Source organism: Portunus trituberculatus, chromosome 4 (genome assembly GCF_017591435.1).
Source record: "Portunus trituberculatus isolate SZX2019 chromosome 4, ASM1759143v1, whole genome shotgun sequence".
NCBI lineage: Eukaryota > Metazoa > Arthropoda > Malacostraca > Decapoda > Portunidae > Portunus > Portunus trituberculatus.
Genome location: NC_059258.1, coordinates 7,259,979 through 7,284,439, shown reverse-complemented (window position 1 = coordinate 7,284,439; position 24,461 = coordinate 7,259,979). Strand labels below are relative to the sequence as shown.

General features: G+C 43.9%; 1 protein-coding gene across 2 annotated transcripts in view; it reads left to right on the top strand.

The window, feature by feature from the left end:
• LOC123512659 overlaps positions 1–24,461 on the top strand; it is a 78,562-nt gene that overhangs the window by 10,942 nt on the left and 43,159 nt on the right. For both annotated transcript variants that reach the window (XM_045269138.1, XM_045269145.1), the window contains exon 2: positions 9,955–10,178. In XM_045269138.1, the coding sequence (XP_045125073.1) occupies positions 9,955–10,178 (224 nt within the window). The remainder of the gene's footprint in view (positions 1–9,954; positions 10,179–24,461) is intronic.

Genomic DNA, 24,461 nt, shown 5'->3' with positions numbered 1-24,461 from the left:
TATATACATTTAATAATAATTTAAAAGCCCGGTCAGACATGTGATGCAAAAAGGCATAAGGAATGTCGTCTGGACCAGGAGAAGAGTCATGACACTGGGACAAAGCAGTCTGCAACTCGGAGACAGAAAAGGGGACATTATAGGACTCCACTCCAGAGGAAGAAAAATTTATGCCGAGAGATTCCATTCTCTGGCGGTGACGTGCGCCCGGGGCTGCAGGATCCTTCTGGGAAACACTGGCAAAGTGCTCCGCAAAGAGGTCGGCGACAGTCTTAGGGTCTGCCACCTTTCGCCCAGCAGACAACAAAACTGGTGGGGAGGAGCAGAATACTTCCCAGCAATTCGGCGGACTTTGTTAAAGACATCCGTAAGAGGGGTGTGGGCATTAATGGAAGATACAAAAGCTTTCCAAGAGGCTCTTTGTGCCTCTTTCAAAACGCGGCGGGCACGAGCTCGACAGCGCCGAAAAGCTTCCAGGCACTGCGGGTCCCCACGATGTCGCCGGAGTCGAGAAAAAGCTGCCCGTTTTTCTTTCACAGCTTTGGTGCATGCTGCGTTCCACCAAGGAACGGGACGCTTAGTAAAGCGACCGGACGTCTTAGGGATATTCTGAAGCGCTACTGAATGTAAAAAATCGGTAACATAATCAACAGCCTCAACACAAGTAGAAAAGTCAGCCAACGGACGGATAAAAGAGCTAAGGTCTGTGAATCGAGGTCAATCTGCCTTTTTTAAAACCCAGCGTGGGGGCCGGGACTGTCAGTGCTCAGAGTTCACAGATTGTAATAAAATCGGAAAGTGGTCACTACCGTGTAAATCCGGTAGGACCCGCCAATTAAAATCAAGGAAAGAATTAGATGTACACAGAGAAAAAACAATGCTGTAGAAGTCCCAGTAGAACTGTGGAAATGTGTAACATCCCCAGAATTTAAAACCTCCAATCCCTCATTCTCAATAAAAGAACCGATTAAAACCCCACGAGGATTACTAGCACCTTTATCCCACAATGGGTGACGTCCATTAAAATCTCCAAATAAAAGGAAAGGCGAAGTCAGCTGACGCACCAGGCAATCAAGCTCACCCCTGGAGACAGAAACCCGAGGAGGGAGTTATAAACTGCAAATAGTGTAGGATCGTCCCATAAAAACTTTAACAGCAACCACCTGAAGGGGAGAGTTGAGTTGCAAGGGAACATCAGGTATGTCTTGAGGGACAAGGATAGCTGTGCCACCGTGGTGGCCCTGGTCAGGGAAACGAGTGCTATAAAAGGCACGATAGCCAGGAAGACTAGAATAAGTACTATCACTTTGCATAGTCTCTTGTAAAGCTACACAGGCTGGAGATAATTCCGACAATAAAGCTCGGAGGTCCCCCCACGAGGCGCGAAGGCCTCTGCAGTTCCACTGTAAAAGCTTGAAGATGACTATTTAGGTGCAGTGGACGGGCGAGCCTTTTAAATGGGCTGCCCGTGACTCACTTGACTAGAAATAATCAACCGACGAGAAGACACCGGGAGTTGAGATGTACCGGGTCGTTGGACCGCAGCCTTTCGGCCTACCGGTGAGTGATGTGAACCATCATCACTCCTACCGGTCATCGGAAGACGAAGGTCAGGCTGGACTGCACTTTTGATACAGCAGGTCCACGAGGGACGGCTGTGACAATATCATCGGACGTGTCCATGCAAAGACTGTCCTCATCACAAGAAGCCCGATCTGAGACAGAGGGTATCACAGGAGGCTAAACAGAAACTACTGGAGGTACTCTAGTAGAGCGTTCCCTAGAGGACTCACGATTATGTGCACCGGGAGAAACCTTAGACTGCTTAGGTTGAGCTAAATCTAACGACTCCGCAGAGCCGCGGTGCCGTTTGGTCATGCTCTTCAAAAGCTTAGGCGATGCAGGAGGCAAATGGACATCCACTACATGGGTTAGTTTGTTCAAGTCCGTATTATTCTCGTCGCTTCTTGCAGGTGACTCAACTGAGTCATCGGACAAAAGGGCAAACCTATTGGCCAAGTGAACAGGACCACCCGCCCCAACAGAGCGAGAGGTAGCAGAAGGGGTTGTCTTTGGACCGGCAGACTCAACTGAAGTGCGTGTGGCCAATGAAGCATAAGATGTCGCACCAGTACCGTCCTTCTGGCGGTACAGGAGTTCACGGCGGGCGCTACCGAGGATAATAAACTGACTATTAGCAAGCTGTAGAATGTCCTGCTCCAGGCGATACCTAGGGCATTGCCTGGAACCTACCTGGTGAGCATCAGGGCAATGGAAACAATAAGCTACAGCATTGCAATGCTCCTTAGTATGTGAGTCTAGTGCAGAGCAATTACCACATCGAGCAGCTTCCTTACACGAGCTTTTGCCGTGACCGTACCCATAGCATGAAAAGCACTGAAGAGGACGAGAAATAAAACGCCTCATCCTAAAATTAATAGGTCCGATATTAACACGGTCAGGGAGGGTGGAGCCAAAAAAGGTGAGAAGGACCATGTTGGAGGAGTTCCTCATCTTAGTCACCTTTTGCACAAAAGTAGGACACATTGTTAGTATTTCCTCCTCTGGAAATTCATAAAGGTCTTGACTATAAACACAACCTTTGCTATAATTAAATGTGGGATGAGCCTTAACAGTCTCAAATAGTGCCGATTTCTTTGGCAAGATACCGGGAGGCATGAATGAAGTTCCCACGCCCATTTCTATAGTACGTCACAAAGCAACGAGGCGGGATCTGGCGGACCTCAGGAACTGAATTCTCTAAATAGTTTTCAAAAACATTTGGGATGCAAGCCATGTCACTGTCTGAAATATTACGTGACTGGAGAAATTCAGTTTTAAAGCCATGGCCGGCGAGGGGCAGAGATGCTACATGTTCATAAGCTAAACGGGCATCATCACATGACATAAACGTCACATAGCAGTGGTTAGAAGGAAAGTCGAATGCGAACAACCGTACCATACGCCTTGAGAAGTGAGTGCAAGGCATGATAGAAAAATGATGGATTAACATTTACCATTACAAGAGAGTCTTATGCAGCAGAAATACGTCCCTCAGAAGAACTTCCAGAACAGGAGACTGCTGTGGGAGGCCCTTGTGGAGGGTAATCCTCCTCCTTACTCAGACCTGAAGATGACGTCTCGTGGGTCAGGTCAGCAACCTCAAGAGAACCTGAATGTTTTTTGTGTTTTCCCATAAAAAAAAGCTACACAATAAATGGCTCCAGGGGCAAGGGAAACCACTTACTGGGACTACAATGGGAGCGAGCGCTGGCTGCCGTGTATGGGGTACCTCGTCCCCATGCGGACCAGTCGTTTTAAAAAAACGTCCCACATGATATGAAAGTTTGTCCACGACAGAGCTGAGACCCCCCTCCCAAAGTCCCAGCCTGGACACCCAACCATCCAGCACAGGACAGTCCCTATTGGGCGATCCCTCCAGCTGGTGGCTCTGCTGGTCCACTGGCAGCCTACGTAGGAACCATTTAGTCTGGCCCCTCACTGGCGACCTTACTAGCATGGGTAGCTCTCTCCCCTTCGAAAGGGCAGAGCAGGGGCCTAAGCCCCCTCTAGCCTAGCTCGCCAGGTCACAGGGGCACGCAAGCCCCCCCACCACGACAAGGCGGTTCCCATCTGGGGGGTACTTATAAGGTGTCCCAGTGGTGAAGTGTTGGGTGATTTGGATCCCACGGTAGTCCAAGAGGCGGTGTGTTCACTGGTTGAGGCCTTGACCTCAACTGACTTCCAAAAATCAGGGAGCTCGCTTAACACTTCCGCTTGAGTCGGAGGTTTCATGAGACGGTGACGTGGAGGGGAGGTGGAGAGGTGGCGAACGAGGTAGCAAACGGAGGAAGTGCGGGTAGTGGAATATGTTACGGGCGGTCCGTAACATTTCCTCCCCCCTAAGACCTCCGTAATGGGCTCATGAAGGAGGTGAGACGGGAGATCTTGATAAGGCGTCGGCGGTGATGTTGTCCACCCCCTTGATATGGTGGACTTCCAAGTTGAAGGGTTGAGTTAACAAGGCCCACCTAAGTAAGGTTTCGGTTCTTCATGGCGTGAAGTAAGGCCAAAGGGTTGTGATCGGTGAAAACCTTCGTAGTTTGACGACCAGGATGAAGGTAGCACTCAAAAAGTTGGAGCGCCAGGACGAGTGCCAGAGCCTCCTTCTCGATGGTGGAGTAGTTGAGTTGGTGTTTCTTCAGCTTGACGGAGTGATTGGCGATGGGATGGAGGATGCCGCTTGTCGGGTCCGCTTGTAGGAGGACAGCACCCACTCCAACTTCACTCTCGTCCACATATAGATGGAAGGGACGGGAGTGATCTGGCGTCCAGATCACTGGCTTTGAGGAGAGGAACGCCTTAAGATGTTGGAAGGCTTGGACGCAGGTCGGGATCCAGTGGAAGGGGACGGAAGTGCTGATAAGGTTCGTCAGGGGGGCGGCCAGGGTAGAGAAATTCCTACAGAACCGTCTGTAGAAACCAGCCATCCCCAAGAACCTTTTAAAAGCTGTCCTGGTGGTAGGGAGAGGGAAGCCAAGGATGGCCTCCACGTGTGCTCTATTGGGGCGAACCTTGCCGTTCCCCACCACATGTCCCAGGTAGACCACCGTTTACTTCCCGAAGATGGACTTGGCCAGGTTGATCGGAAGATCGGCTTCCTGCAACCGACCCATCAGCCTCCGGAGACGGGTCAGATGTGTCACTCAGTCGTCCAAAGTCACCACCAGATCGTCCAGATAGGCAGATGTTCCCTCTAAGTCCTGGGTGATGTAATTTATAGCCCTCTGGAAGGTGGCGGGAGCATTAGACAAGTCGAAGGGCATCACTGTGTATTGGTATAGCCCAAAGGGGGTGATGAAGGCGGATATTATTCTGGCTTCGTCTGAGAGGGGAATCTGGTAGTAACCCTTAATTAAATCTATGGTGGTTACAAATTTGGCTACTCCTATGCTATCTATAAGGTCCTCTATCAAGGGCAATGGGTAGGAGTCTGGTACCGTCACTTTATTCAATTTCCTATAGTGGGTGCAAAATCGACTACTACCATCTGGCTTAGATGTTAACAGGGAGGGAGAAGCCCAAGGGGATATACTAGGTTCTGCAAGGTGATGACAGAGCAGATAGTCTACCTCTTTTTTTTTCATCAAGTCTCTTTTAATGGAAGGTCACCTGTGATTTTCGAAAAGTCTAGCAATAACTTTTTAAGATCAGACTGTTGTGAAGGTGTTAAGGAAAAAAAAACTCATCAAGGTTAGACATGATTTGGCTGTTTGAGGGGCGTCCTTTAGGTGACGAGAATAGGAATTCGATGTCGGACTCTTCCTCGGGGGGCACAGGACCAGACTCCTTCCCTACCAGACATACAAGTACAGTGCGAGACAAGTCGTCCTCTGGTTCTCTGGAGTGGTAAGGTTTCATTAGGTTAATATGAACTAGTTGGGAATCCTTACGACGGTCAGGAGTGTGGACCACATAGTTTAATGGACTTAGTTTTTGAGCCACAACATAAGGCCCCTTGAACTTACTGTGAAGAGCATTTCCTGGAGTGGGGAGAAAAGTAAACCTTGTGTCCTGGTTTGAAATGTCTTATGACAGATTTGGGGAGAGAATTTTGTTGCAATTTAGTTTGAGATTTGAGGAAGTTTGATTTAGCAAAAGATCTGACTTCACTGATTTTATTCTTAAGGTTACTGATGTAGTCAGACACACTGGGGCTTGAAGGAGTATTTTGAGTAAACCAATGATCCTTTAATATTTTGAGAGCCCCCCTGATCTGTTTACCATAGAGTAATTCAAAAGGGGAGTAATCTAAAGAATCTTGAGGAGATTCTCTAAGGGCGAAGAGAAGGAAAGAGATACTTTCATCCCAGTCTCCTTGATGCTCCAAGCAATACTTCTTCATCATGGATTTTAATGTTTGGTGAAACCGCTCCATTCCTGGCCCCCAAAAAATGTTAAAGAGCCTTCTTGTAGGTTTTTTTAGATGCCTAGATGACCTGACAATCCATCATGAGCTAGTTCTATAATGGCTGGTCTTACAGACAGGGGATGACAACTTGATGTATTTCTGACCAGGTGTCTAGTTGTTTCAGTTCAAGAGGTCTGTAGGCACGCATCAGGACTCCTTCCTGATAATAAAAACAAGGCAATTTAGACATATCCTTTGTCTCACTAGCAACATGTCTGATCTTAGCCAAAGTGAGATCCTGTTCCTGAGCATTAATCAAATTCTTCTTTGAAATGATGTTATTGTACAAGTTGTCAGTAGAGGCAGTCATTGGTGGAGGAGGTGGTGAAGACCAGGGGACTTATACTGAGACCTGGTGACTGTACACACTGGGAAGAAGTGAGGGGATGTTTCGTCCAGGGTCTTAGTGCGACTTTTTTTTTAAGGGGGACTCAAGAACAATTAAGTTTGGAACAGCCAAGTTACCCGCAAGATCGTTATCCAGTACAAGATGTACCCCCGGTACTGGCAGTTGACCAAGTTTAATGGCTACCTCAACCTCTCCTGAAATGTTAGCCAAGGGATAAGAGAGCTGTGATTCGAGACCTGTAAGGACGTTGAGAGGCCTTGCAATTTGGGTGTCTAAATTTTTGGATCGTGTGACCTGGTTTCGGACAGTATGTACACCAGTGGGAATTATACGCATTTGGCAAGAATCCGGTCGGCTTACCACCCGCGCCCTCAAAACCTTCCCCAAAGGAGGACCTAACATTAGATAGTGAACCACGACCTCTACTACCCAGGGATCCCATCAACAAAGCAAAGGCATCAACCATTTTAGCGGCAGACATAAGCTCACTCTCTCCCCGTTCTTCCACATGTTTCAGAATGTTCTTCTATTCTTCCAGGACCATTAGATTGAGCAACTCCAAAAAGGTGGTAATGTTAAGGGCGGCTAACCATTTCTTAAATTGTCTTAGTTTCTCACTAGCAAATTCAACATAGGTGTGAGACTCTGGTTTCACATACTTTCGTAACTGTTGTCTGTATCCGTCAGAAGTGATAGAGTAGGCGTCTAGAATGTTACCTTTGATCTCTTCATACTCTACCTCATCACTAAGGCCGTTGTATACCCTGTAAGCTTTTCCTGCTAGCTGGGGGACAAGGAGAGACTTCCACTGATCCTTGGGCCATTTATTCCTATTAGCAATGCTCTCAAAGGCGCGAAATGACCCGTCAACATCAGATTCATCAAAAGGAGGAACTAGAGGAGCAGCTGTAGCAGGATTAAAGCTTGCCAATTTTTTCTTTAGATCTATTTCTTCCCCTCTAAACTTAGCGTCATTTCGTAGGGTTAACTCCTGAATTTCTAACTCTTTCTCCTGCCTTTTAAGTTGTAACTGAAATTCTCTCTCTTCTTTTTCTGCCTGCAGTTGCATTTGTTTTTCCTGTAGTTGCATTTGTCTTTCTTGTTCTCTCTCTCTATCTTCTCTCTCTGCCTGTAGTTGCATTTGTTTTTCTTCTCTTTCTGCCTGTAGTTGCATCTTTTTCTCTTCTTTTTCTGCCTGTAGTTGCATTTGTTTTTCTTGCATCCGGTATTCTAGTCTAAGCTTCTCAATTTCCCACTGACTCATCCTATTCTTATCCTCTTCTTCCTGGGGACTGTGTATTATAGTCCTCGTAGAGGCTGCTGACATGGGAGTTAACTCTTCTATGGCATTTCTTAGCAACTGACCTTCTTGCACTAGATGTTCAAAAACTACATTCTTAACGACCTCTTTAGTCATCTGAGACGTGATGGGAACATCAAAATGTTTAGCGAATGCTTTACATTGGTCTTTTTTTATGTTTTTATGTCAGGATTAAAGCTTGCCAATTTTTTCTTTAGATCTATTTCTTCCCCTCTAAACTTAGCGTCATTTCGTAGGGTTAACTCCTGAATTTCTAACTCTTTCTCCTGCCTTTTAAGTTGTAACTGAAATTCTCTCTCTTCTTTTTCTGCCTGCAGTTGCATTTGTTTTTCCTGTAGTTGCATTTGTCTTTCTTGTTCTCTCTCTCTATCTTCTCTCTCTGCCTGTAGTTGCATTTGTTTTTCTTCTCTTTCTGCCTGTAGTTGCATCTTTTTCTCTTCTTTTTCTGCCTGTAGTTGCATTTGTTTTTCTTGCATCCGGTATTCTAGTCTAAGCTTCTCAATTTCCCACTGACTCATCCTATTCTTATCCTCTTCTTCCTGGGGACTGTGTATTATAGTCCTCGTAGAGGCTGCTGACATGGGAGTTAACTCTTCTATGGCATTTCTTAGCAACTGACCTTCTTGCACTAATTGTTCAAAAACTACATTCTTAACGACCTCTTTAGTCATCTGAGACGTGATGGGAACATCAAAATGTTTAGCGAATGCTTTACATTGGTCTTTTTTTATGTTAGCATCTTTAAGTTGTTCCAGAGAAGGGTCAGCACAAAAATCTTCAACGTTAAACTGAGCGGAAGCCATATTATATAGGTGATACAGAAATAGATGTTAAGCAAACAACAAAAAAATGATAAGTGAATTACTTAAGTGAGGAACTTGGCAGAGGGATAATAAAGGCAACCTTGAAAATTACGTAGATTATACTTAAGTAAACACTTATGAGTACAATCACTAATGGGGGGTAAACTAGAGAATTACGGCATTAAAAGGGATCCGGATTACTCTAGTTACGAGACTTGAGAGGATGAGGAGTGAATTGTACTGGGACTTGTTATTGATAAGGAGGCGGATTAGTCTGAGTGACTAGTTAAAATGGCCAATTATAACTAGCGAAAAAAATGATCTGCGAAGTGAGGGGATTGAGGGTTCGCATGAACATATGATGATCCCAACACTTGGATAACACTTATTACACACCTGCCTATGTGCAAAAAATAGAGAAGTGCTATCGGTGAACATGCCTTTCTACCTGGTTTCCTGCTCTACCACTGCTATGTGTTACCAATGAAAGTCACGAAGCATTTTTAACTCAAAGGGAGCCACTTGATCGCACAAAGGTAAATCCAAACCACGCGCAGAGTAAGTCACAGAAAAAAAAAAATATATATATCAAAGTCACAACACCACAGAAACACACAAACAAAAACAAAAAAATCGTAATCAGAAAAAAAAAGTCACTGGAAAAATGGGTCCTGTCACGGTCGCCAGTTGTTACGTTTACCGGTTGTATGGGTAAGATTGGCATCGGGGAGCCGGTGAACAGTAATAATAAAAAATAAAACACACTGCAGGTTTAACTGGTGAGGATATGGAAAGGGAGGCCACTTAAAAAGCTATTTAATAACCCAATAACAAAACACACATGAAACTAAAATACACATATAGATATAAAACAAATAAATATAACAATAAAGAACCCAACTTAACAATACCTAACAATAATTCTAATCCTATATGGAGGCAATGTGGAAAAAACGGGACGAGGGGAAGTGATACTTATGAGGTGTCGCAGTGGTGAAGTGCTGGGTGATGTGGATCCCACGGTAGTCCAAGAGGCGGTGTGTTTACTGGTTGAGGCCTTGACCTCGACTGAGTTCCAAAAATCAGGGAGCTCGCTTATCACTTCCGCTTGAGTCGAATGGGGCCGCGTGAATCCAACTTCGGGACAGTAGCGGGACTTCATGAGACGGTGACGTGGACGGGAGGTGGAGAGGTGGCGAACGAGGTACCAAGCGGAGGAGGTGAGGGTAGTGGAGTATGTTACGGGCGGGCCGTAACATTAGTTAGAGATGAGATGTGAAATTTCCAGTTCAGATTATAAGTGACAAACCGAGGATATTCAGTGTGGAAGAGGGAGAGAGTTATCGGGAAGGTTGTGTTGAGTTGAAAGAGACATGACTTTAATTAAAGAAAGATTATAATAATTAAAGACTATTTTAATTGTACGAGTAGTATAGTAAAAGTAGAAGAAAAAATAATGCAATATAATTTATATACATCCACTAAGTAATATCTTCTCTTTCCCCTACAGACACAGTATCAGAGTTGTGCCAGGACTCGTTTATGAAGCAACACAACCGCATGATAGAAGGTGCGGTGCTGGCGTCGAGGGGTGAAAGGAACCTGAAGTGTGAAGTCACCTTCCAGACGGCCTCCGTGCTCCAAAGGTTCATGCTAAGGTTTGAAAGGCTGCAACTGGATTGTAACGACCACCTCTATATCTACGATGGTGCCCATGTAACAGAGCCACACAAGGTAGGCTTATATATATATATATATATATATATATATATATATATATATATATATATATATATATATATATATATATATATATATATATATGGACGTATTGTAAGGATTATGAAATACGTTTTTCCTTTGTTACGTGTGTGTGTGTGTGTGTGTGTGTGTGTGTGTGTGTGTGTGTGTGTGTGTGTGTGTTGGCGTATGCGTGTGTGTGTGTGTGTGTGTGTGTGTGTGTGTGTGTGTGTGTGTGTGTGTGTGTGTGTAGTAATAATTTATGGCTTATTTGAAGTGACATCATTCTCGGCTGAAAATCAACACATTATCAGCTCTATTATACTTTGACTGCCACATGGCACTTACAGCCAAAAATGTCGAACCAGAGGCAATTAGGGGCACATGTGTATTTCTTCAAAGATTTACTTTGCTGGTACCTAATCACTGTTAGGTAAACAGGGCTACAAACTGACATGATCATGGAATCGAACTTTTCTTTTTTTATGTAAGAGGGACAGTCGGCCAAGGGAAACAAAACAAAAAAAATGAATTAAAAAAGGCCCACTGAGGTGCTGGTATCTAAGATGTGAAAAGGAAAGGGGACTCCTTGGCTGGTATATAATTTTTTTTTTTTTATTCTAAATCTTTAGTGAAGAATGTATGTGTTTGCGAGGTGCATGTAGTTTTGTGTGAAGGAAGAGAGTTAGTTGACTTTAGGCTGTGACTGCCCCCTTTTGTCCCCCTTGTTTTGTGAGACACGAAGGAAATGTTCAATGAGATTACAGTTTGCATTAATAAAAAAGTTCACAGCACCCCTTGAACCATTGTTATTAGACTTTACTGTGACTAATTATCGTTTTGGTAGGTGTCTATTGCCTCCTCCGCTGGATGTGAAACAGTTAAACACTAAAATACCGATGTGTGTGTGTGTGTGTGTGTGTGTGTGTGTGTGTGTGTGTGTGTGTGTGTGTGTGTGTGTGTAATTCACTGTTTGATCTGCTGCAGTCTCTGACGAGACAGCCAGACGTTACCCTACGGAACGAGCTCAGAGCTCATTATTTCCGATCTTCGGATAGGCCTGAGACCAGGCACACACCACACACCGGGACAACAAGGTCACAACTCCTCGATTTACATTCCGTACCTACTCACTGCGAGGTGAACAGGGGCTACACGTGAAAGGAGAGAGAAAGAGAGAGAGAGAGAGAGAGAGAGAGAGAGAGAGAGAGAGCATGTGTATGTATGGGTAATGAGATGTTTAAAAAGCAGTACTGGTAGTAAGGGAAGGAGGAGGAAATAAGCAAAATATGAACGATAAACTGGAAATAAATGACTAAATGTTTATGACAAAGAAAAAAAGGAAAGAAGAAAGAAAGGAACGTATAATAAAAACATGACAGCAGAGATTTCAGGAGACTTTGATAATGATGAAAGAACATGCCTACGCTCGCACACGAGAGAGAGAGAGAGAGAGAGAGAGAGAGAGAGAGAGAGAGAGAGAGAGAGAGAGCAGGAAATGAAGGCCGTGCTCGTGGCTGCTCCGTATTTTAAGGGCATTAGAGGCACGGCTACGTGTGCTGGACTCAGTGCATCATGCCGGGGTTCGCCTAGCTACGGGTGCATTTCATAACATAACATAACATAAATAATAGGATAACAAGGGGCCACCAGGGCCCATTTAGGTTAGCCTGAATCAGTACTTAAAGATACAGTTACAAGTACTACACAATACTTTATATACTAATTCAAAATATTTGGCCCATTAACAGGGCTAAGTCCTGCAGCGAATTCCTCTACAATCTGTGATACCCATACATGGGGATCATGTCTTGTTTAACTATAGTAAATTTTTTTAAAAACTATCATGCAGCGCTATACATAATTATAAATCTAATAAATTTAAGTGCTTATCTAATCTGTTTTTAAACATTGTCAAACTAGTGCTATTTACAACCCTCACTGACAATGCATTCCAGAAGTCTACCACCCTATGACTAAAGAAATATTTTCTTATATATAACCTACAGCCTTGCTTTCTAATCTTCCTGCCATGATTTCTAGTCCTACTTCCCTCCTCTAAGGTAAAGAAAGATCTCACATCTATATAGTTTGTATCTGAGAACATTTTAAATAACTCTATCATATCCTCTCTTATACATCTCCTCTCAAGTGAAAACATGTTTAATTCCTTTAATCTATCTGTATACTCCAGGCGCTTTAATGCGGGTATCATCCTAGTTGCTCTTCTCTGAACTGCTTCTAACATGTTCATATCCTGCCTATAATGGGGTGACCAGGCCTGTATGCAATACTCTAAATGAGGCCTAACATAGGAATTATATAAGCTACGCATCACTTCCTTACTTTTATAACTAACATTTCTATTTATTTCGGACATCTCCAATTCCTAACCTCCTGGTGGATGCTGGCTTCTGGCCTCTGGACCTCCAGCGCCAGTCTTCACTGCTCCGATGTTGGTTTCGCATCCACCGTCTTCCTGATTCAGTCCCTTGTGTGTCAATATTGCGGGACTCGCGTTCGCATGTTTATATCACTCGACCTAGTCTCCCTAAACCTTTTGGCTTTCGAGTCGCCTCCCTCATGATGGATTTGTCTATCGCTCCCACTCCTGTTTACTCTTTCCGACTCCCTTGAGTTGGTTATTGGCAGCTTCCTGTTGTCTCGTTATGCCCTCCTGCCATGGATGGCAAGAAGGATTTCCCGCCAGCTCTGTCCCACACACGGTTTTTAGAACACTATTCTACCCATCCTGATGCCATCCCTTTTTTTTACTGATGGTTCCAAATCCGTCGCAGGTGTCGGGTTTAGTTTGTTTTTTCCCTCCTTCTACCGGATTGGCAGCCTTCCTGCAGTGGCATCTGTCTTTACTGCGGAGCTGTCTGCCATAGTTCTTGCTTTACAGATCATTTTCACTCTCCCGGGTTCTACTTTTACAATTTTTAGTGATTCTCGTAGTGCTCTCCTCTATTATTTCCCTTAACCCTTTGGTTTTATCAGCTTTGGAGTGGCTTTATCTACTTACGAAACGAGGATATCGTGTTGGGTTCTGCTGGGTCCCTGGTTACGTTGGTGTTCCCTGGAATGAACACGCAGATGGCCTTGCTAAAGAGGCAGCAAGTCGCACTCTACCCACTGCCCCTGTCCCGTTTAGAGATGTATTCCAGTCCATTCGTCTGGCGATTGTTGCAAGATGGCAGAGGAGGTGGCAAATGGGGATTGCCATCTCGAAAATGGGAGAGATCACCACTTCCATCCTCCTTGACTGGACATACACCCATATCCGTGACAGCCATATACAGATTGTCTTAGCGCGGCTAAGAATAGGTCACACGTATCTTACACAAAGATATTTGTTGACCAGGGACCCTCAACCCTACTGTGATGACTGCCTGGTGCCGGTCATCATGCGGCACCTCCTGGTCGAGTGCCCTAGTTTTATTGATTTACGACACCGCTACCTCTACCGGTGTCGCGGTAGAGATAGCGGTTACTATTATATCACTAAGGTCTATTTACTATTTTGTCTCAAATAAATTATTTTAGCGGCGCCAAATGACCTAGATGTTGCGGCGCCTAACAAGAAAATCCAAATCCTTTTAAGGGCATTATCAGTGTCTCAAGGGCGAGTGTAGTAGTGCTTGTGTTTCTAAGGTGGTGAGGAAGTGTTGTGAAAAGTGTTCTTGAAAAATTGTAGTGCTTTGAATGTTAATTAGTGGTGGAAAATAAGGAAAAGTGTGACGAATTGTGAATCACCGCTGCGCTGACCCTAGCAGCCCGTGAATCGCCTCGCACACCCGCCCTGCCATTAAGCCTAACGCCGACTGGTGATACCAAGCCTTGCTCTCAAAATCGATTATTTTTCTAGGTGATTCTCCTCTCTTCTTCGCTCTTATCACAGAGCCACTTGGATATACCTGCATGCAGTGAAATGAAGTAGATAATGAAGTGAAATGATACTATGTACTGTGCCAGTGGTTGTGGAATTTGTCTAGTGAGTGAGTGAATGAATGGCAACAGTCACTCCTTCCTCCACTGCCCTGCACGGAATTCCCAAGGAAATCACGCCCTTCACTCATTTACGCTTCCTAGTTAAAATCCCCACTCCACCCTACCTTAATGTTTCAAGCTGTAAGAACGACCTTGCATAGTAAGATTAGGCTGGACAAGCTGCTAGTTACTGTTATGTCTGCAGTTATACAACCAGAAACAAACTGACAACAGCTTGCAGTAAAAGTGCATGCCTCAACTCAGCCTGTAATCAGTGTTTTGTTGGGGAAGACTAACTGAGGCAGGCACGTGGTATCGTATGGTCCGTTACGTACGAGCGGGACGTCCACACGGACCCGACTCCGACACCTCCGGGAGTCGGGACACAGGGTGAGGTGACTCAAACGAGCCAGAGTCTGAAGATTGCCACGTGCAACACATCCTTCTTACCACGGGTAAAAAGCAGCTGACATTACGCTTCGTACAGCTGCAGACGGAGCTCCAGGCCACGAGGAGGGCCTTTAGGAACTACAAAGCCCAGGCTAAGCCACGCCTGAAGTTGTTGGATGACCTCTCTAGAAACTTGAGTCACCCAGCAGGAAAGTCTCTTCATGCGTGTTTTCGCTGAGATAAGACAACCTGCCCCATACTTCGTACCTCCTCTGACAGGCTTGCCTTACCTCCAGACACAGGCGCATCACAGCTGGCTGGCTGTGGACGCCCTCCCATCCACTACTTAGGATCCCCAGTAGACCACAGCTCAACTGAAACTGTCCTCACGATGGAGGAGTCAAAATGGAGCCTGAGGAGTAAGCTGACGATTCTCTCAGCTAATGTCCATGGTCTCCGTTCCAATATAGGTGACCTGACGTATAGCTTTCTCCTATAGACTTATAGCCAAGTTTCTTTTGCCACAGAGAATTTGCTCAACGATGAGGTTGAATTCACCTCTGGAAGGACCAGAGGTTACAACCAATGGGTCAGGAGGGACAGGCCTGGACGAGCTGGTGGAGGAGTTGCCGTGTACTTCAGAGAGAGCATACAAGTTCGGCCCTTACAGGTAGAAATGCCTGCAGGGATGGAAGCACTGTTCTTCCGAGTAATGCTGTTGGATGGTACAGGTCTACTGTTGTGTACCCTCTACCGGTCCTCCCCTGCCAAGGTCCTGATCCCATGGAATTCCTCACGTAACACCTGGATACCCTATTGATGAGACACGTATCCTCATTGTGGGTGACCTGAACCACCACCTGGAGATGGATGCCTATGAAAGCCTCCTGCATGTACAGGAAGCTGACTATATCAGCTTCTTCACCCACGTAAGGGGGGAAACGTTAGACCCGGTCATTACAGACGGAAATGAGGGGACTGTGAAATGCTATCAGCTAGGGACTGTAGAAAGCTCTGACCACTATGCTGCCCTGGCCCAAGTTCACTGCTTTGGCTACCGTTGCCGTCTTGCAGCTGAGGGGAAGTACTCTGCATAGCTCCACTACAAGAGGAACCCCCTCCCGCTAGAACAAAGACCTACACCTGACAGCATACAGGTAGGTGGGCCAAAAGGAGGTGGGAAGCGGATCTTCGCACTAAGCTAAGTGGCCCTAGTGGTGGACCTCAGTCAAGGATAGGTAGGGCTTAAATCACCAGGAAGCCGTTCCTCCTCTCTCCAGGCCGGACGGGACATTTGCGAGAAAAAGAGAGCGTGAGAGAGTGAGCATGAGAGCATGATTATATATATGAGAAAGAAAGAGAGAGAGAGAGAGAGATTCAGATTGCTTATTATTCACTAGAGTTATTCTTACACAAATTACAAATGAAAGACACTAGATATGAATAGATACCGGTAATATGATATGTAACACGGTAAATTAAGAAACACTTGTCTTAAATGTAATTAAAAAGTATATATATATATATATATATATATATATATATATATATATATATATATATATATATATATATATATATATATATATATATATATATATATATATATATATATATATATATATATATATGTTGACATGAATGTCAACATATGCATTTAGTGTTGGCATATAGCCATGTCTCACTCACACATAATACATCAATACTTCTTTTAATTAACAAAAACTTTACCTCATCTAGACTTGATATCGATGATTGTGTGTGTGAGAGAGAGAGAGAGAGAGAGAGAGAGAGAGAGAGAGAGAGAGCGTAAAGACGGGTTTACACGTGCCAGTTTGTGATTGAAATTGCAAGTCGGTAGAGTTTCCAACTGAATTTTGGTCCCTATTGACTGGAGCCACCAGTCGCAAAACAAGACCAACACGTTGGTCATGTTCAGCTGCTTTGCGACTTTATTTATGTTGTGACGTCACGGAGTTAGCTTTGAAAATATGGTGTCGATTTAGACACGAAGATGGTCAAGTTGGCGAGAGAAAACTAACACATTTGGGACCCCGGAAATGAATTGTACAGTAAAAAATGCTTGCGCAAATAGTTGTTTGATGAAATAGCTGCCACTCTCCAAGAATTGTTTCCTTCAGTGCAGGGTGATGTTGGAGGTGAGGATTGAATGAAGACTTGTTAGGATTTAATTTGATCACAATTTTGCATAGTCTTAAAATTAGTGTGTAGTAGACACTCCTTTCTTTCCTTCTACTTAGCCAGGGACGTATCCACAGGCATTTTCTTTTCTGTTGATTCTTCCGGGACGCCAAAAGAAGAGCAACCACTGCTTCAACATCATCACTGGAGAAAGACATCTTGGCGGGTAGCTGTTTGTTTACATTCACTTCCCGCCAAGGTGCCAACTAGTCGATACTTTCCAGTCGCTATTTGTGAGCTTTCCGACTAGAGGGGTTCAGTCGATACTTCTAGCGACTTGCAATTTCAGCTGCAAGAGAGAGAGAAAGAGAGAGAGAGATCAAAGCGAGAAAGAAAGAGAGAGAGAGAGAGAGAGAGAGAGAGAGAGAGAGAGAGAGAGAGAGAAATTCTGAAATTTAGAATTCAGGAATTTATCCATCTTACAGTGGCTATTACATGTGTATCGTATGTAAGAGCTAAGTCTAGAAGCAAAATTATATGTAACACTCGATTTTCTGTATTACGGCATAAATTTAAAAGGTAAAAGTATACAAGTAATTTAAGAAATAAAATATAAATTGAAATATGCAGTGTAAAAACATTTACATTAAAATTAGAACATATTATTGCCGTATCGGTATATAGTACAATAAATGGATAATAGAGTTTTGCATACATATTGTCTTAAAATGAATAACAGTCGTATAAAGAAGCCTTATCGTAAAATGTCACATTCATGTCTGTAGTCACATCTAGTAAAGCTATGAATATTAAAAATTAAAAGGGTAATTTTTCAGTTTTCTTTCGAAGGTAGACATACATTCAGTATTTTAACATTAATAGTGTTACGTTCACCGGTTAAACGTGTAAGATTGGCATTGGGGAGCCGTTGAACAATAACAATAAAAAAAAAAAACACTGCAGGTTCAACTGGTGAGGAAATGCAAAGGGGGCACTTAAAAAGCTATTTAATAACCCAATAACCATGAAACTGACATACACATAGATATATAACATGAAACACAGGAAAATGACATACACATATACATATAACACATAAATAAATATAAAGAACCCAACTTAATACCTAACAATAATAATAATCCTATATAGAGGCAATGTGGAAAAACACGGGACGAGGGGAAGTGATACTTATGTGGTGTTGCAGTGGTAAAGTGCTGGGTGAGGTAGATCCCACGGTAGTCCAAGAGGCGTTGTGTTCACTGGTTGAGGCCTTGACCTCGACTGACTTCCAGAAAGCAGGGAGCTTGCTTAACACTTCCGCTTGAGTCAAATGGGGCCGCGTGAATCCAACTTCGGGACAGTAGCGGGGCTTCATGAGACAGTGACGTGGATGGTTCATGAGACGGTGGCGTGGAAGGTTCATGAGACGGTGACGTGGAAGGGGAGGTGGAGAGGTGGCGAACGAGGTAGCAAGCGGAGGAGGTGATGGTAGTGGAGTATGTTACGGGCGGGCAGTAACATTTCCTCCCCCCTAAGACCTCCGTAATGGAGTCATGAAAGAGGTGAGACGGGAGATCTTGATAAGGCGACGGCGATGATGTTGTCCACCCCCTTGATATGGTGGACTTCCAAGTTGAAGGGTTGAGTTAACAAGGCCCACCTAAGAATTCGTTGGTTTTGGTTTTTCATGGCGTGAAGGAAGGCCAGAGGGTTGTGAAGACCTTCGTAGTTTGAGGACCAGGATGAAGGTAGCACTCAGTGGAAGTGGAAGTGGAAGGGGACGGAAGGACGGAAGTGCTGATAAGGTCCGTCAGTGGGGCGGCCAGGGTGGAGAAGTTCCTACAGAATTATGTGTAGAAACCAGCCATCCCCAAGAACCTCATGAGAGCTTTCCTGTTGGTAGGGACAGGGAAGCCAAGGATGGCCTCTACGTTGGCTCTCTTGGGGCGAACCTTGCCGTTCCCCACCACATGTCCCAGGTAGACCACCGTAGACCTCCCGAAGGTGGACTTGGCCAGGTTGATTGTAAGACCGGCTTCCTGCAACCGACCCTTCAGCCTCCGGAGACGGGTCAAATGTGTCACCCAGTCGTCCGAAATCACAACCAGGTCGTCCAGATAGGCAGATGTTCCCTCCAAGTCCTGGGTGATGTAATTTATAGCCCTCTGGAAGGTGGCGGGAGCATTAGACAAGCCGAAGGGCATCACTGTGTATTGGTATAGCCCGAAGGGGGTGATGAAGGCGGATATTATTCGGGCCTCGTCCGAGAGGGGAATCTGGTAGTAACCTTTAAGTAAATCTATGGTGGTTACAAATTTGGCTACTCCTATGCTATCTACAAGGTCCTCTATCGAGGGCAATGGGTAGGAGTCTGGCACCGTCACTTTATTTAATTTCCTGTAGTCGGTGCAAAATCGACTACTGCCATCTGGCTTAGATGTTAACAGGCAGGGAGAAGCCCAGGGGGATATACGAGTACTAGGTTCTGCAAGGTGATGACAGAGCAAATAGTCTACCTCTTTTTTCATCAAGTCTCTTTTAATGGGTGAAATGCGATAGGCTGGTTGTCTTATAGCCTTGATGTCATTAGATAGTAATGTTATATCATGTTGGATAGTAGTGATTTCTGAAAAGTCTGAAAAGTCTGAAAAGATCAGACTGTTGTGAATGTGTTAAGGAAAGAAAAACCTCATCAAGGTTGGACATGATTTGGCTGTTTGAGGGGCGTCCTTTAGGTGACGAGAAGAGGAATTCGATGTTGGACTCTTTCTCGAGGGGGCACAGGATCAGACTCCTTCCCTACCAGACATACAGGTACAGTGCGAGACAAGTCGTCCTCTGGTTCTCTGGAGTGGTAAAGTTTCATTAGATTGATATGAACTAGTTGGGAATCCTTACGACGGTCAGGAGTGTGGACCACATAGTTTAATGGACTTAGTTTTTGAGCCACAACTTAAAGTCCCATGAACTTACTGTGAAGAGCATTGCCTGGAGTGGGGAGAAAAGTAAAACCTTGTCTCCTGGTTTGAAACTTCTCATGACAGATTTGGGAAGAGAATTTTGTTGCATTTTAGTTTGAGATTTGAGGAAGTTTGATTTAGCAAAAGATCTGACTTCACTGATTTTATTCTTAAGGTTACTGATGTAGTCAGACACACTGGGGCTTGAAGGAGTATTTTGAGTAAACCATTGATCCTTTAATATTTTGAGAGGCCCCCTGATCTGTCTACCATAGAGTAATTCAAAAGGGAGTAACCTAAAGAATCTTGAGGAGATTCTCTTAAAGCGAAGAGAAGGAAAGAGATACTTTCATCCCAGTCTCCTTGATGCTCCAAGCAATACTTCTTCATCATGGATTTTAATGTTTGGTGAAACCGCTCCAGACAGCCTTGGGATTGGGGTGGTAAGCCGAGGAGGTTACATGGTCGATGTTTAGCTCATTCACTATCTGTTGGAAAAAATTGCTAGTGAAATTGCTACCCTTGTCAGACTGAATTTGTTTTGGAATTCCTACCGAGGTGAAAAAATGTATTAGATGTTTTACAATGGTCTTTGATGTGATGTTCTTAAGAGGGAATGCTTCAGGGTACCTGGTAGTGGGATCCATGAGGGTTAACAAATACTGATTCCCTCGTTTGGTTTTGGGTAAGGGCCCTACGCAGTCTAGAACGATCTTTTCGAAGGGCTCCGTCTGAACTGGAATAGGCGTCAGAGGAGCTGGCACAAGGCGTTCGTTAGGCTTACCCACAATTTGACATATATGACATGTTTTTACATAGTGTGACACATCCTTTTTCATTCCTGGCCAAAAAAATGTTGAAGAGCCTTCTTGTAGGTTTTTTGGATGCCTAGATGACCTGACAATCCATCATGAGCTAGTTCTATAATGGCTGGTCTTACAGACAAGGGATGACAACTTGATGTGTTTCTGACCAGGTGTCTAGTTGTTTCAGTTCAGGAGGTCTGTAGGCACGCATCAGGACTCCTTCCTGATAATAAAAACAAGGCAATTTAGACATATCCTTTGTCTCACTGGCAACATGTCTGATCTTAGCCAAAGTGAGATCCTGTTCCTGAGCATTAATCAAATTCTCCTTTGAAATGATGTTATTGTACAAGTTGTCAGTAGAGGCAATCATTGGTGGAGGAGGTGGTGAAAGGGCAGGGGACTTGGACTGAGACCTGGTAACTGCACACACTGGGAAGAAGTGTGGGGATGTTTCGTCCAGGGTCTTAGTGGGACTTTCTGTTAAGGGAGAATCAAGAACAATTAAGTTTGGAACAGCCAAGTTACCCGCAAGATGTACCCCCGGTACTGGCAGTTCACCTGGTTTAATGGCTATCTCAACCTCTCTTGAAATGAAAGGGCAATCTAATTTTAGCTAATTTTAGCCAAGGGATAGGAGAGCTGTGATTCGAGACCGGTAAGGATCACCTTCTCCCCAGTGAAAGCCTGTTTGATATTAGGGATGACATCTTCCCCTTAAGATGGATTGGGCAGCACCTGTATCACGCAGAACCTTGATATTTATTGCCTTGTTTTTACCATCAGTCAGGGACACTTTACCTTGATACGTGTACGAGTCATAAAGTTCTAGAGGAGAGTTGACAGGGTTAGCTAGGGCCACTGGTTTCTTGTTCTCAAATGTGTTAGGTTTAGGGCCACAAAAGAAAGTTGACGTTGAGAGGCCTTGCAATTTGGGTGTCTACATTTCTGGATCGTGTGACCTGGTTTCTTACAGTATGTACACCAGGGGAATTATATGCATTTGGCGAGAATCCGGTCGGCTTACCACCCGCGCCCCAAAACCTTCCCCAAAGGAGGACCTAACATTAGATAGTGAACCACGACCTCTACTACCCAGGGATCCCATCAACAAAGCAAACGCATCAGCCACTTTAGCGGCAGACATAAGATCACTCTCTCCCGTTCTTCCACATGCCTCAGAATATTAAAGGGTAACTTGTTCTTCCATTCTTCCAGGACCATTAGATTGAGCAACTCCGAAAAGGTGGTAATGTTAAGGGCGGCTAACCATTTCTTAAATTGTCTTAGTTTCTCACTAGCAAATTCAACATAGGTGTGAGACTCTGGTTTCACATACTTTCGGAACTGTTGTCTGTATCCGTCAGAAGTGATAGAGTAGGCGTCTAGAATGTTACCTTTGATCTCTTCATATTCTACCTCATCACTAAGGCCGTTGTATACCCTGTAAGCTTTTCCTACTAGCTTAGGGACAAGGAGAGACACCCACTGATCCTTGGGCCATTTATTCCTATTAGCAATGCTCTCAAAAGCGCGAAATGACCCGTCAACATCAGATTCATCAAAAGGGGGAACTAGCGGAGCAGCTATAGCGGGATTAAAGCTTGCTAACTTTTTCTTTATATCTATTTCTTCCCCTCTAAACTTAGCGTCATTTCGTAGGGTTAACTCCTGAATTTCTAACTCTTTCTCCTGCCTTTTAAGTTGTAACTGAAATTCTCTCTCTTTATCTTCTCTTTTTGCCTGTAGTTGCATTGCTTTCGCTTCTTTTTCTGCCTCTAGTTGCATTTCTTTCGTTTCTTTTTCTGCCTGTAGTTGCATTTGTTTTTCATGCATCCGGTATTTTAGTCTAAGCTTCTCAATTTTCCACTGACTTATCCTACTCTTATCCTGTTCTTCCTGGGGACTGTGTATTATAGTCCTCGTAGAGGCTACTGACATGGGAGTTAACTCTTCTATGGGATTTCCTAGCAACTGACCTTCTTGCACTAGATGTTCAACAACTACATTCTTAACGACCTCTTTAGTCATCTGAGACGTGATGGGAACATCAAAATGTTTAGCGATGGTCTTCCATTGGTCCTTTTTATATTAGCACCTTTAAGTTGTTCCAGAGAAGGGTCAGCACAAAATCTTCAACGTTAAACTGAGCGGAAGCCATATTAAATAGATGTTAAACAAACAACAAAAAAAAATGATAAGCGAATTACTTAAGTGAGGAACTTGGCAGAGTGATAATAAAGGCAACCTTGAAATTACCTAGATTATACTTAAGTAAACACTTATGAGTACAATCACTAATGAGGGGTAAACTAGAGAGTTACGGCATTAAGAGGATCCGGATTACTCTAGTTACGAGACTTGAGAGTGAGGAGCGAATTGTACTGAGACTTGTTATTGATAAGGAGGCGGATTAGTCTGAGAGACTAGTTAAAATGGCCAATTCTAACTAGCGAGAAAAATGATCCGCGAAGTGAGGGGATTGAGGGTTCGCATGAACATATGATGATCCCAACACTTGGATAACACTTATTACACACCTGCCTATGTGCAAAAATAGAGATAAGTGCTATCGGTGAACACGCCTTTCTACCTGGTTTCCTGCTCTACCACTGCTATGCGATACCAATGAAAGTCACGAAGCACTTTTAACCCAGAAGGAGCCACTTGATCGCACAAAGGTAAATTTAAACCACACGCAGAGTAAGTCACAGAAAAAAAACACATCAAAGTCACAACACCACAGAAACACAAGAAAATAATGTAATCACAGAAAAAAATGTCACTGGAAAAATGGAACACTGAACAAGGGTTATAATAGTCCTGTCACGGTCGCCAATTGTTACGTTCACCGGTTAAACGGGTAAGATTGGCATCGGGGAGCCGGTGAACAATAACAATAAAAAAAAACACTGCAGGTTCAACTGGTGAGGAAATGCAAAGGGGCACTTTAAAAAGCTATTTAATAACCCAATAACCATGAAACTGACATACACATAGATATATAACATGAAACACAGGAAAATGACATACACATATACATATAACACATAAATAAATATAAAGAACCTAACTTAATACCTAACAATAATACTAATCCTATATGGAGCCAATGTGGAAAAACACGGGACGAGGGGAAGTGATACTTATGCGGTGTTGCAGTAGTGAAGTGCTGAGTGAGGTGGATCCCACGATAGTCCAAGAGGCGTTGTGTTCACTGGTTGAGGCCTTGACCTCGATTGACTTCCAGAAAGCAGGGAGCTTGCTTAACACTTCCGCTTGAGTCGAATGAGGCCGCGTGAATCCAACTTTGGGACAGTAGCGGGGCTTCATGAGACTGTGGCGTGGAAGGTTCATGACACGGTGACGTGGAAGGGGAGGTGGAGAGGTGGCAAACGAGGTAGCAAGTGGAGAAGGTGATGGTAGTGCAGTATGTTGCAGGCAGGTGGTAACAATAGGTAGACTGTTCCACATCTTGGGTCCAGCAACTAGTACAGATGTGAATCCTATAAAAGTTTTAGTTTTGGGAACAAGTAGTTGGTGTTGAAGTCTTGTGTTGACTCCGTGGGTCTCACTCACTTTAGGGAGCGTGAGCAACCAGCCCGATAATCTTTTGTTCAATAACTTATTCACATTAATGCCCAACTCGTACTTCTACATATCACATATCTTAAGCCACTTTAATTCACGTATATATGGAGTTGCATGGTCAAATTATTGCCACCAAGTGCAAATTTGGCTGCAAAATTTTGTATTTTTTGTACTAGTTGGATATGGCATGCTGCAGTGTTATCTCATATCATTAGACCGTGATTAATGTAATTAATGATCCTCATAACGAGGGATTGAATTAAAATTATATATAATTATATATATATATATATATATATATATATATATATATATATATATATATATATATATATATATATATATATATATATATATATATATATATATATATATATATATATATATATATATAT